The following is a 14,485-nucleotide window of genomic DNA, read 5'->3' on the forward strand; positions in this document are numbered from 1 at the left end:
AAGGCCTATGAAACAACCCATGTCCAATAACAGAGCTTCACTATTCCTGATTATAAAATGGGAACAAACTCCATGTCCTTATGATGTTACTTCTGGTAATGTGTACATGATGGGCTCTATATCTTTGCCTAGGTATATTTGGATAGCTATATTCCCCCTACCTACTATATCAGTTAATAGACTGGAGAAGAGAACAAGTTGGCTTGGTGTGATCTTTTTCTGTAATGTAACCCTTTTGGCTGCTATAGTTGGCCTTATCATATATTCTAATAGCAAAAGTGTGGTCTCATCTGCGGATTTCTAAATCTGCAGATCAGGGCCACACAGGAAGAAAACCGATATTCCTGAAAACTTGCCCCCCCCCCCCCGGTTTACAGAAAAATCTGAAAAAGTAAAAAAATATACACTGGGGAGTTTAATTTCCCTCTAAACCAGTAGTATTGTCTGTGCACACACAGCTCTTCTATATGTCCATCCATCATGCCAGGTGGGGGAGGAGTTGCCACTGCCATTGTGGCAGCAAACAGGCCAGGAAGGCTGGGTGAGGGGCAGCTGCTGCCAAGGCAGCACAGCTGCTGGTGTACCAAGTGAGCTGCCATCGCTACATTGACCAGGTGAGAGGCCACAACCTAGTAGTTGAATAGCAAGGCCAGCCGCTGAAGCAGCTAAGAGAAAGTAAAGCTGGTGTGGGGGCAGGCAAGCTGCTGCCACCATGGCAGTGAAAAGGCTGGGCGAGCGGCTGGCGGAATCGCTAAGGCAGTGAAGCAGGGGTGGGGCAGGTAAGCTTTAGCTACTGTGGCAGTGAAGAGGCTGGACAAGGGGCTTGGTGAGCCACACAGGTGGTGAAGCTGCCGGGCAGGGGCTGATCAAGCCACCACTAATTCCACTGAGGCGCAGCCACTACCACGGCAGTGAAAATGCTGTGTGGCTGTGCAAGCTACTGATGCAAAAAGAAACAGTGATCAGCATGGAGGAGGCAGAAAGAGAGGGGATGCGAGAGGCAGGAGAGGCGTGACAGTAGACATGGGGGAGAGAAACAGAAAGTAAGGGAGGGGGTGGGGGGAGAAAGAGAGACACTGAGAGAAGTGGAGGGCGAGGGGAACAATCAAAGGTGGGGGGAATGGGATAGCCACTCCTGCATGTTTCTTGCAGGGCCCCCACTTGTTTTCTTCTACATCAGGGGTGGGGAACGTCAGGCCCAGGGGCCGTATAAGGCTCGCAAAATCATTTGGTTTGGCTCTTCGTGGGTCCTGGCAGATCTCTAGCTCAGAAGGATCTAAGACTGGTGATCCACCCCCTCCCGCGGACAGGAATAGCCTCTATTCAAGGCGGATGTGAGTTTGTTTTGCCAAGAAAAGGAACCTTCTTTCCCCCTTGCAGAAGAGTCATTAGCTATGGAGCTGCTAGGACCGCCCAAGAAACTGTGTTAACCCTTTCCCTCCCAGGCCGTGGAGAAATGTATTCCCTCTATACTACAAGAGGGCTGGGGGCGGAAGTGGCAACGATGGAGGGGTTAAAGGCCAGTGTGTCCTCATTTCACCCCTGCAGGCAGAGGTAGCAGGAGCCGGCTGTAGAATCCGGTCCCGACCATGTGGAGCAGGAGCAACTCTGGCATGTGGCTGGACGGCTACCCCTGGCTGGTGCAACAGACCATCCTGTGCCACCAGGTGGGCAAGTGCGCCACCGGTTGGATGCCTGCCTGCTTGCCCACGTGCCGGGGGGGGTCATCTGGGGCAGCTGCCTGCTTGGGGCTTGGTTGGTTAATTTTTAAGTTGATAATTTTGTATGGCCTGCGAATGATGTTATAAATCTCCAAATAGCCCTTGGCGGAAAAAAGGTTCCCCACCCCTGTCTTAGAGTTCTCTCAGCCCACACAGAGGCAGGCAGTGGCAAACTGCCTCTGAACGTCTCTTGCCTAGAAAACCCTATGGGGTCACCATAAGTCAGCTGTGACTTGATGGCGCGCACACATAACACACACACACAAGCTCGTTTGGGTACTTTCTATATTGCTTGTAGTTTTGGTAACTGAAAAAAAAAACTCTTACAAAGTGTATATCAAGCATTTCCCCCTTTTGTCATATCTGTCAGACTCTTTCTGATGTAAGCAGCAGCCCCAATCTATTCCACCCCCAAATAACGTACATGTAAAATCCCTTTGGATTGTTCCCCACACCCCTGGCTAGTTGCAGTGCATTTTGCACCTTTGCCTTTTTTTGATTTTATGCTGTACCACTATACTTGTCCTTAGCAATCTGTCCACCTTTTCCCTTTTGGTAAGTTTCCATTTTAGGCTGTCAGATCATTTTAAAAGATTCCTGCGTAGCCGTATCACTCTTGTTCAGTTCCTCTAGTTTCCCCCTCTATAGCTTGCAATTGTGCTTCCATTGTTCCTCCCCCCCCCCTCTCCAGACCTTAACCGCCCCTGACGAATGTTCAGGCTGTTGACTCTTAAAAATGTACTTGCTTGACAGTTCAGGGAGGCTGTAGTATGATAGCGGTTTGAAGGATGTGACCCTCTCCCCTCAAAGGATAAGAATTGTTTATGAGAGTAAATGGAGTTACTCAACTGAAATATGAGAGATAGTAGTGGAGTGATGTGTCTAATAGCAAGTGGTATTAGGCAGTGTGCTTTTTATTTTACTTTTTTCCACCAAGTGCCCCTTGTTTTTGATGAAGCAACTTTTGTTGGATGAAAACTTATCAGCTGGACTACAGAACCTTCTCTGCCCAGTTAGACATGCTTGCTGGAAGATCTTGTAGAGGTGTCCCCCCCCCCCTCTCCATTTCCAGGGCTTATGACTTCTGGAAGTTAATGGAGTGGCAAAACCGTTCTCTTTAAAATCCTATGCAGCAGGTATGCTGTGTGGCAATGAATGACTTGAAGTCTATTGTCCTTTTCCGCTCGTCTGTTTACACGTTTTCCTGCATCTCTCGGTGCTCATTATGTCATCACATGGTTCTTTTAATAGCTCTAGCGTGTTCTTTTATTAGTGCTTGAAAGTCACATTTCTCACTAGTTGAGTATTCTGTCTTTGTGCCAGCTTCTCTCCCCCCACCCCACCCCACCCCGGTCTTCACAGTTTGGACAAAGGTGACACAGGAAGAGTGGTGTGGGAGCGGGGGGGGGGAAGGATGGTAAACAGAAGCATCTCCTATAGTTTATATACTTACCCTGTTTCTTCCTCTGCAGCAAGAGTCAAAGGAGGAATATGATTTGCAGAAGAAAAGAACAAAGCAGCAGCTGGATAGAGCGAAGTTTGCAGCAAAGAGAAAAATTGCACGTAGGTCTCATGTGTTCTGTGCAAGGGGGAAGTGGAGAATGAACAGTGCGCAGATTTTTTTTACCTTTCCCTCTCATGCATGCTTTTGCAGAACATCTGGGTTGGGAGAGCACAACTCAGCCTTGCCGCTTAGCTTTGCAAATGGCATAGACTACTACTGTTGGAGTCCTGATAGCGCCACATGTACCCCAAACTATCATAACTGGAGTGCCATTGGGTGGGCTAAATTGTATAAAAGAGAGGGGGCTTGTAAAGACCCAAGAGTACCGTGGGGTGTGTAAAGCCTAGCAGTGCTATAATTTTTTTGCATAGTGGCTTTGCTAGTGGCTGTACTGAATGGTCACTGGAATCCTGGATAGAGGAGGAAGGAGTGGCAGTTGTCAGATTCTGCTCATCTCTTAAGCCCCATCTTGACACAGTTGTACCTGGTGCCCTTTAAAGTGTGGTTTTTATTCACAGAATTTCCTGATTTATAATTTGGTCATTAGGGTGAGAATCCATGTGGGTTTCTTGCCGTAGTTAGCTTTATGGATCACTTGTTATACGGATAAATGAAATTAGTATTTGGTATGAGTCTAGGATCTTCCCCTGCCTGATGCATACTGTTCTGCACAATTTGCTCTCCCCGGTATACCCCTTTCCTTCAAATTCCCTGCAGTACTTTCTATACGTGCTGCAGTTCAGAAGATTTATGGACATGGTTCAAAGGTTACAACAAGGCATTGTGCTCACAGAGCATACATGTTTAATTTGTCTTTGTGTCTGCAACGTGAATTCAGGTTTGCACTTTCCCCCACAAACTGGAATTCCATCCAGGATTAGACCAAATTTTGGTTTGTAGGCAAGAAAGCAAATTGCTGTTTGCATCTGAACCATAATAACAAGCGATCGTTTGCCCTGAAAGATGAAGTCTTTAGTTAGATCGTGTGCGAGGGGAGAGGGAGTGTGTGAGCCTGAGGATCTTTCACATAATGACAGTCTGCACTGCCATTAGATCTGAATGAGGCCATAGTGAGTAACGTTCGGTTTGCATTGCAGTACCTGATGTGAGAATAAACTTGAATTCATTTCTGAATAGACCCCAAACAGTGGTTAGAACAAGTGTGTACCAAGTGCAAGAGATGCTAAGTAGAATGCAAAGATTTTGTTTTGTAGATTCCTTTATGAGTAAGTGATTCATACCCAGTACTCCCAGCGAGCCCTGACCTGGATGGCCCAGGCTAGCCTGATCTCGTCAGATCTCAGAAGCTAAGCAGGGTCAGCCCTGATTAGTATTTGGAAGGGAGACCACCAAGGAATATCAGGGTTGCTGTGCAGAGGAAGGCACTGGCAAACCACCTCTGTTAGTCTCTTGCCATGAAAACCCCAAAAAGGGGTCGCCGTAAGTTGGCTGCGACTTGACTGCACTTTACACACACACACTCCCAGTGAGCAAAGGATTCATACATATTCACAAGTGAGAGCAAAAATACATGAACTCCTCTATTTGTACCCATGTGCGTACAATGTTGAGACTGGCTTTGGATCCCCATTATGTGCATGGGATCCATTTGCCCCCTGCAACATGAGAATAACCCTCGGGCCCACTTTGGCCTTGGATTGTTTCTGATAATGCTGGCTTGCACCGATTTCCTCCAGTTTTCTGCTTTGGATGCAGGACTCATGTCCGCCGTAGAAGCGGTCAATTAACAGTAATTAATTAGGGACATCTATTTAAATGTCTGCTCTTTTATTTATTAGAAACTATAATTAGCCTTTTGGTATTTTATTTTTAGACATGTTGAGGTTCATTTATTTAAAGTAAAAAATCATTGTGTTTAAAGAGTTGCTTAGGTTTTATGACAAACTGGCCTCTTGTAGAAGAGGCTGCCTGGGGAGAGCGGGATTTCTCCGTGTGTGTGGGGGTGGGAAGAGGGTTCAGGACCCAAAGACAAAATCAGGACTACATCTGCGGCCACTTCCCAATGCTGAAACATTTCTGGTATTTTGTGTGTTTATTCATTATAAGTCACATTGTTCATTTCTAACTTGGTGTTTTATAGTTTAAATACATCTATGACAGTATTCTGGTATGGTAAAATTAATTATGCAAACCTACTGAAATCTTCTTGTTAATGTTTTTTGATGACTGTTTTCTAAAACATCTTGGATCCCTTTTTCTTTTTTTAGTATAGAGTAATTTCACTCAGATTATGGGGGCAATATTTCTATACTTTCTTTGCAAATCTTTTGTTAGTAAGCGCTAGGACTTGAACTGGTGGAGCTTTGCATCTAATTCACTTTGCAAGTGTCAAACTGAAATATGAATTGCTTTGTAAATTGCAATATTAGCATGTAAAAAGGCTCTGAACTGGTTTAATTTGTTTAAGGCTAGAATGTCTTTTACAAAGACTCTCTTGCACCCCCTTCCCATCGTTTTCTTGGTGAGATTGGTTCTGTTAGTCATGTGACGCTACATTTCATATATCTTTTAAATGGCTGCTCTAACAACTCATCTGTAGCTCTAGTAGTACAGCATACAGAAAACCTAGTTTTGGAACAATGGATCTATGCTGGCTTTTGCAAACAAACAGAACCTCTTCCAGCACGATAATGGAGCTATTTGGGGCTTGCATGCCCATATGTGCTTGTACATAGCTTGTGCCCAAATTGGCTTGCAGATGATTCCCTGTCTGCTGGACCCTGGTTACACCGACTACCTGCCAAACCATTCAGATTGAGCTTATTTCTCAGATCTCCGCTTCTATTTTTGTGTCTCTGAGTTCTTAAATAGTCTGTTTGCCCACACCAGTAGGAGGCTAACACAATACTTAGAATTTCTAATCATCATAAATTATGACCAATGTAATCAACATCAAGCGCACACAAATTGTGAGCTTTTGCAGACAGCGTTTAGAAATGATCAGATGTTAAGCAGAATAATACATGATAGCTAGGGATACGCAGCATGGTTTCAGCAGAACAGATGCCCTGCTTCTCTCGGGGAAGTGGCTTGCTTCTTTCACTGTCACACAGGTTGTGTATTTCATGGGCGGGGGAAGGGAAGAATTTATTCTTTCCAATTCGTGTGTATTTGGAGAACAGAATAAAAACTGTTATTCTTTTCTCTCTCTCTCTCTCTCTCTCTCTCTGAAACGCCAGAATTCTTGTCTGGAGTATTTCATTTTGCTGAGCCAGGGAAGGGGCGGGGAGAGCAAAAGGAGACACCATATTGCTTTATAAGTAAGAGTCTGATTTGCATTGCATTTTATGGTAGCTGATAGTTTGGTTGTGCCAGCACAAATCTCTAACAGAAGCAGAAAATGAGAAAGGATGGGTAATGCTGAGGACTGGGGTCCTGTCCGAGAGTTGCTGTAGAATAGTGGCTAAGAAATGAGCTGTAGTCCACGAAGTCACTGGTTGAAATCTTACCACTGCTGCACACTCACTCAGCAGCCTTAGGCAAGCCACGCTTTCTCAGCTCCCTATCTTACCAAATGCTAATAACAGCACTGGCCTACCTTACAGAGCCGCTGCAAGTATTATGCTTTATCTCTAAGGCCCTTGGAACCTGCCAGAGCCGTCTTGCCTGAGATGCTTTGGTTTGACCAGTTCCAGTTGTTTCCAGATGTTCTGCTAGTAATTGTGCTGTGCCAGGTTCTTCATCGGACACAGGTGAATAGAATTGGTTTGAGTGCATTACATATCCATCTTCAGGATCTCCAAGCCCTGTCCATGTACAAGTAATACAGATTTCCACCTTCCCACCGTAAAACTATAGTATGGCAGACATCTCTTGCAGATTTTCAAAGCACTGCTGTCTGCCTTCTTGTTACTCCCTCCTGGCCCTCGCTTCCATTAGGCATTGAAGGGAAAAGAAGTCAGATTACTTCCATGTAGAGGAGTGCCTGTAAACATGTGTCCCTGTCCACTTCCATGTGAAGAAAGAATAGCTAAATTCAGCCCCGGTGAAGAAATACTTGCGCAGCCGAGGAAAATGAAACATTGTGTTGTGTCGCATGGGGTTGCTTCAGTGCAGTTGTGATCTCTCCAGAGGATGTCACAAAGTCTGTATTTTGCCATTCCCCCCCACCCTCAGTCCAGGCTTTTCCTTTCAGCTGAGAAATAGGGGCCTTGGATTCCATATGTGAGGTCTGGTGGAAAGGCATTTCTCATGTGAAATGTGTCTGTTTCAAGATACTCTCAAAGAGTCTGAGACTGTATTCTAGGTTTTTTTGGTGCCCAAATGCTTTTCAGTAATGCATTAAGAAATCTCAATGGTATTTCATCACTTGTGGGAGGTGATCAAAAACCTCTCTTTGTCTCCCCTCTTCTAAACTCTTGAGTATGGCATTGTGGACTCAGGTGCTTTTGTTTGGTTAAAGTTTTGTTCAAGAGCTATTTGTGTGTGTGAGAGAGAGGGCTACTCAGAACCAACCTAGAAGGGTTTGACTGAAGAGCATTTCAGGGTACTCTTCAAATCCCCAGAAAGCTGTAGAGTTGCCTTTGCATTCTATTTTTCCGGTTGGCTGTTTTTAATAGAACAAAAGTGGTGGGTCAGAAATTTCAATGAACAGCTATTTCCCAAAATGGTTTTGTTTTTAACCCGTCATTTGCGATTCCCACCGTGCCCTGGGAAATCCTTGAGGGCAGCGCTGTGTCTAGGTGGGAAAAGGCTGCCCCAAAGAGCAGTCGGCTAAGTGAGCCCGTGACAGAGGTGTTTGGTCGTGCTGGTCTTTCTTATCTGAAGATTATTCTTTGCAGTCTCCAGGTTGTTCTCCTAATGTTCTTGGCATGGTTTGATTTCGGAAAACCTTTCCACGGCAGTGTACGTAACAGAGCAGTGTGACTGTATTTTAGTTAACAGCAATGTTGTGTGGAAAAGAACTGCATTCTGCGCTGCCAGCAAGACCATGCCTTCTCAAAAGAGTCTGTTCACACACAGTTCAGTTTTCAGTCGACATCTTTTTTCCTCTCTATGCTCTTGGATTGTGTGTGGAAGTACAAGATGGGGGATACAGCTGGGTGATTATTTGATAAAACATTTCATTGTGAGGAATTCACCTCAGGAGTCAGAGTTGAGATTACGATGACTACCCTTAACTAAATGCCCTGTCTTTGGTTCAATGATTCGAGAGTGCAGAAAATGCATTACTCTGCATTTAGCACTGTCTGTTCCAGTTTTGAAGGGGCACAGTAAGGTAAGCTGAGATGTAACAGCTTTGATCCAATTCAGTTCCCCCCCCCCCCGTGAAGGTGAAAGTCCCTGGGTACCCCCTTGAGGGTGTGAGAATTGAGAGTCTGCTGCATCGATTTATTTATTTATTTATTTGTTCTTTCCAGAAATGACAGAAGATGAACAATTTGCCCTGGCTCTGAAAATGAGCGAGCAAGAAGCCAGGCAGCTGAACTCGCAGGATGAGGAAGAGGAAGAGCTCCTGAGAAAGGCTATTGCTGAGAGCCTCAGTGTAAGTAGGGCAAAGATATTCGCCCTTCTTACCCCCCTTCTTGTCCTCCCCCCCTCAATTCTGTTAAAGAAGTGTTTCCAGGGCAGGTCTCAAGCTCGAAGTCTAGTCAGTTTTCCATAAGGCACAAATGTGTCTGACGAGGTGAGCTCCAAGCACATTTTATAGGTTTTATTGTGCTGTTATTGGTGGCTAATGGTTAATTTCACCTTTAGCTATCTTTCTTTTGTAAATTGTTGTGGAGCAAATTGGAGTGTACATTTTGAAAAGGCAAATGGCTTGTGTGTGTGTTTTTGTTCTCCCTTCTAGAGCTGCCTGCCCCGTGATTCTTCCGTTGCAGCTGCTCTGCCTCCTCTGCCTCCTCTCACTCAGGCACCTGAGTCTCCAGTGGCAAGCCACCCAGCTAGACCAGAGACTTCTGAGCTCCTCACAGCTCTGCCGCCTTGCTCTGAATCTCCTTGCTCCGAGGGCAGCTCTCTCTCACCCAGCTACAAAGCTGATGAGAACGGACAGACAGATGTCGCCAAGAGGCCCCTTGTAGTCCTGACGAGGTTGAGCCAGGAGATAGTTGAAAGCTCGCTGGTCTCTAGCATAATTGTATCTCCAGGGAAGAGCCAGCCTTTTGCAAGATCAAATGAAGGGTCTTTCTCACCAGCAGGGAGTGATTCCAGTGACACGCCACCCAACCTACAAGACCTATTTGCCTTAAGTCCCACCTTTCCCCGAAGGCCTCCGGGTGTTTGGCCGCTGGCGCCTCGGCGTCTCTTTGCAGGAGGGTGCAGCACTTCAAAACCTGCGGGCCAGGAAATAGAAAAGCATTCCCAAAATTGTTCAGAGAGAGACCCCCTTGCTGGGTGCTCAGAATCCCTAGTAAAAGTACCTCAGAAGCATAGCACCCTGGACCACCGCAGTAGCCCAGGTTCTGAGCTTGAACAGCAGATCCAGCACAGGGAGAAGGCGCCTCTTTCTCCTGAGCTCCTGAAAAGGACTGAAATGCCAGCAAATGTCCCACCGCTTGACGCACTTCAAACGACAGATGAGGAGGGCAACCAAGAAGAGGACCGAGACACAGTACACTATTACTGGGGCGTCCCATTCTGTCCTAAAGGAGTTGATCCCAATAAATACACCCAAGTCATCTTGTGCCAGCTTGAAGTTTACCAGAAAAGCTTGAAACAAGCTCAGAGGCAGCTACTGCAGAAGAAGAGGTTTGGGGAGCCAGTCGTTCCTAATTCCTGTCCTTTGAGCCCAAGTGAACGTGGTACAGAGGAGGAGGAGGAGGTGAAGGAGGAGGCTTTTAAGGGGAATGGAGGTCCGGATGAAAAGGAAAGAGAAGATACGGGTGATAAAAAGGAACCTGAGGGCGTAGCTTGGCTTCTTTCTCCAGCAAACAGAAAGCTGGACAGCAGTCCACAACAGAATGTGGCTAGGGGAGAAAACTGTGAGCGTGGAGATGAGCCAACTAGCAGCTCCTGTCAGGTAAACACTGTTCTGCTGGTCTCGTCTGTCTGGTGAATTCTGAGTGAATGATCATCTTGGTTTATGGTATGAACTTGGCCCATACAGTATCCTCGGCCACACGGAAGCTGCTGCATTTATTGATTTTCATAGTTAGGGAGGTGCTGTTTCCCTTGGGCCTGCCAGGTGCTTTGTTCAGAGAGTCATCACCTGAGAGTTGTGTGGTGACCCTGAGTTAACATCTAGTAGGTGGCGGTCTATTTTGGTCCTGTTGCGTCAATAAACGACAGATGGTGAGGAAGCAGCAAGCCTCCCTCCCTCTATTGCTGTGTCCATTTCCCAAACTGTAACCGTCCTAGAAAATATCTAGTGGTGTATTGATCCACTCTTAAAAAGTCCGCAAAAATGCTAATGAACATGAAGTGATCATCCGTTGATAGCTAACCACTTAATTGTCTAGGAAAGTGACAGTGTGACTGACTGCAAATCATGGAACGTCCACGGAGTGTTTCAGTGGGGAAAGCTGATTTCTTCCTGCTGATATTAGTTTTGCTAATACAACAACTAATTTGTCTTGCCCTTCACATTCTCTGTCTTACAAGTACTGTGAGATCCGTGAGATATTAGAGATGGCAAAGTGCCATGCAGTCTATTTTTAAATAATATTTTAGGCTGAAAACTTTCACTGCTCTGTGTTATTCTTTTTTGTTTTTAATTTAACTTGCTGTTTTCACTGTCTTGTTATAACATCCCCAAAACCATACAAACTGTCCTGGTGTTGTCGGTGGTTCTTATCCCTTTATTACCGCTTCCTTTGTTCAGTAAAACATAAACAGGAGTATTGTGGCAGGTTAAAAGACTAATAAACCATTATTTCAGCGTAAGATTTCATGAGAGACCTCACTTCATGAGAAGCATGGAATGTGTAATCATTTTGCAGACATATTTATAACCAAAGTTACAAACAGGGTGGGGAAAGAGAGTGAATTATAGCAGAGAGAAAGAGATTTGCTGTAAATCCTGTTGCAATTCACTCAGGTGTGAGCCCCTGTCAAAGAGACTGGAACAAATGTGGTTGTTACCCAGAGTGGATTAGGAGAGAGGCCAGAGGTCCCAGTTCCTCATGGGGTACAGATAAAGCAAGAGCAATTTTCATCCTGCTGGACAATAGGATGATATGTGACAGTGAGAACTTGATAATTTTCCTAGTTGGCATACAAAGCTGGGCCAAAAATAATCTTTTCCTTCCACGTTTCTTAGTTGCTTTAAATGTTTTTTTAATGTGCCATTTTATCACCTGCCTGATAGCCACTAGGTGTCAGTGTTTGTTTCATTTCATGAGCTTTTGGCCACTGCTGCTGTTTAAACAGATTGCTAGTCAGATGAAGTATTTATTGCTGCTGTATTTTAGGTTTGTGTCAGCCTTTTCCTACCCTCATTTTTCATAATGACTTCGCTGCTAGATCATTGTATAACTTTATCTTCTCTCTGACTGAAGCTCAACCTTGTCGTTACTATTTTCAAGTGAATTTGATTGTTTACCCTCGTGATGGAAAGATACTTAACTTGTTTTGTGATATTTATATTCTGTCTTGTAATATTGAACACTCTGAGGGAAAACTGTCACGTCTGCATTTTCTTTGAGGACCAGAAGTGCAGTTCAGCCTGTGCCTCACAATCTTGGATCCAGCAAGGCTATATTTAAACACACCTTAAAGGTGACCTGCAAAGGGGAAAATGTTGGACTTGTGCCCTCGTTTTGCTTCTTTATGATAGATGACGATGACTGGAGTGATTTTGTGTCAGAACTGTTTGTATCTGCTTGCCGTTGTGAGAAATTCAAGCCTATAACCTGGAAGATTTTTTTGGCAAGTGAAATGCTGATGAAAATGTTGGGAGACCCAAAAGGGACAGGCAGAACTGACAGCTGACTCCAACACCTATTTAATATGAATGCCTAATGAATTCCTGGAAGAAGAGACATCTGAAACCACTGGCTCAACATTCCTTCTGCTGCTTCCTCAAGGAATGCAAGCTTTTAGCATGTTCCTTTTAAGCAGTCTTCCAGCAAAAACAAGGAGTAATAGAGTTGACATTTAAAATGGCTCTGGGGCAGTGAGAAGCGAATGGGGTTGTTGGGGCGACCCGAAAACACAATTAAAATGGGAGAAGCTCAAGTTCCCCAACTCTCAAAAATATGCACCAAAGCATTCTGAGGGGTAGCAGGGAAGCAAAGTCAAGGCTTCCGCCTGGTTTGACAATATGCTTTGTGGCAGGTGCTTCTTTAACACCCTTTTCCTTTCCGCCCCCCTCCCAAGCCGCATAATCAAACATGGAGCTGATGGCAGGTAATTTAAAGGCCACTTCCCCATGTTTTAAGCCTCATTTGAGCAATACATTTTTCTCTGCCATAATTACCCACCGGCTTTCTTTGTCACTGTTTCAGCACCCTTTTGTGTTGACAGTAGCGGAAGTCCTGATGCATTTAAGGTGTCAACGTGTCTCCTGAGCTGTTCAGATCAGGCTGCTGGTACCCCCCCCCCCCAACACCTGTTGCTCTTCTGTATTAAAACTGACCCATTTCTAGCCTGAGAGAGGGAGTTTTCACTCTTGAAAGCTTATATCCTGAAACTCTTTTTGGCCTCTAAGGTGCTGCTGCGCCCAAAATCCCATTGTTCTATTGCAGACCATCATGACTACCCTCTGAACCATTTCTAGCCTGGGATGCTAAAAATCTGTGTCATGCTTTTCCAGCAGCTTAAGCTGCTGGCAGATCTTCCTGACTATGTTCCTTGCATCTGCTGAATTACAAAGCTGTTAATCAAGACAGCAACGACAGTTTCCTCCTGGTTTTCTCTAGTGGCTCCTCGTCCAGTCCTCTTGCCCTGAAATGCTGCTAGGACAGTGAAGATCCTTGAGCTGTCCCTTCAAACTGCACTTCCTGCTGTTCTCTGGGAATGTGTAGGTGCCTCTGTTCATTTATATGAACATTTTTATTTTTTTGAAAGTCTTGTCACTGTATATAACTGGGATTCAACTAGAGTTAGCATTCATAACCATAACATCTATTGATGCTCCATGCGTGATGTAAAACTTGAGCACCACTCTTTTCCTCTTTCTCCGCTCTTGGCTGCTGCTTGTTAGGGGCGGGACCATTTGCAATACAGTAACATCATATTATGTGTTGGCTATCTCTAGATGTTTTAGGGAGAAAAAGACATAGCAGCATGGCATCTTGCCATAATGTCTAATTGTGGCCTTATTCTGTATGCCAAATTCACTCTAAAAATGAATAATCCTATACTTAACACACACAAAAATCAGCATCCTTTTCCAAACCTTTATGGACAGGTTTGAATAAACAGCCTAATTAGCAGTCTTTTAGGATTGAGCTGGGTAGTTTTAGATGGGGTGTTACACTGTAGGTTGTAATCAGGTATCAGTTCCCTATTTAGGTGTTTTTCAACAGTATAGTGTGGATGCTTATAAAGTGTTGTTTTAAACTCTTTAGACTGGTAGGAGTGGAGGATCCTTCAATAGCACAGGTGTAGGACTAGATGGTGACCAGTCTAAGGCCTTTATGCTTTCCTTCCACAGCAGCTTACAAGTCATAAAATGCTGTTGGCTGTGCAAGAACTTTGGTACATGTGGGGAAAGGGGATTAGTAGGATGCCAAAGCATTGGTCTTAATTGTGGGATGTGCTCTTTCACTGACCTGAGGTGGATCAGACGAGTGAGATCATTAGCAATTGTAGTAATGAGGGGAAAAGATGAGGGGCTTGGGAGGGAGGAGGGAGAGGAGGAAAATGGAAAGAAGGAAGAAGAAAAACAGACGGGGGAAGCAAAACTGGACATGTACAATCATAATTAAAAGTCTGTCATAGATCCCGGGTCTGAAAAGATTTAAGAGTATTGAGCTAGAGAACTTTACTTTCCACCTCTAGATTCTCCCCCCCCTTTTTACATTAAAAAGCAGGCATGTTGAGAGAGAACAAACAGGTGAGATACAATCTTGCATTTACATAAGGAGGGCAGAGCACTTGGACGTCTTTAAGTAAGGGAGGGAGGCTTCTCAAATTTTTCTCAAATTTTTCAATCACAGCTTTTATAGTAAAGTTTATTTCTACTCAACTTCCACTGTTAGCACATTATTTAACTAATTTTTCCCGTGACTTCCATCAACACCTAATGGTAATCCATTCCCCCAATATTATAATCAATTGGCTAATTCTGCTGCCAAGCTAGTTTCCTGTTGTTGTATTCAGTTCTAAGCGCTGAGGTTTCAGAAGGTCTGGGGAG

The 14,485-nt window shown here is 44.7% G+C and overlaps 1 protein-coding gene across 1 annotated transcript in view; it reads left to right on the forward strand.

Moving 5' to 3' along the window:
• Positions 1–14,485, forward strand: part of UIMC1 (ubiquitin interaction motif containing 1) — a 68,576-nt gene that overhangs the window by 21,626 nt on the left and 32,465 nt on the right. The window contains exons 2-4 of the mRNA XM_056866361.1: positions 3,194–3,284; positions 8,607–8,731; positions 9,038–10,207. Coding sequence (XP_056722339.1) covers positions 3,194–3,284; positions 8,607–8,731; positions 9,038–10,207 — 1,386 coding nt within the window. The remainder of the gene's footprint in view (positions 1–3,193; positions 3,285–8,606; positions 8,732–9,037; positions 10,208–14,485) is intronic.

The sequence above is a fragment of the Euleptes europaea genome, chromosome 1 (assembly GCF_029931775.1).
Source record: "Euleptes europaea isolate rEulEur1 chromosome 1, rEulEur1.hap1, whole genome shotgun sequence".
Taxonomy (NCBI): Eukaryota; Metazoa; Chordata; class Lepidosauria; order Squamata; family Sphaerodactylidae; genus Euleptes; species Euleptes europaea.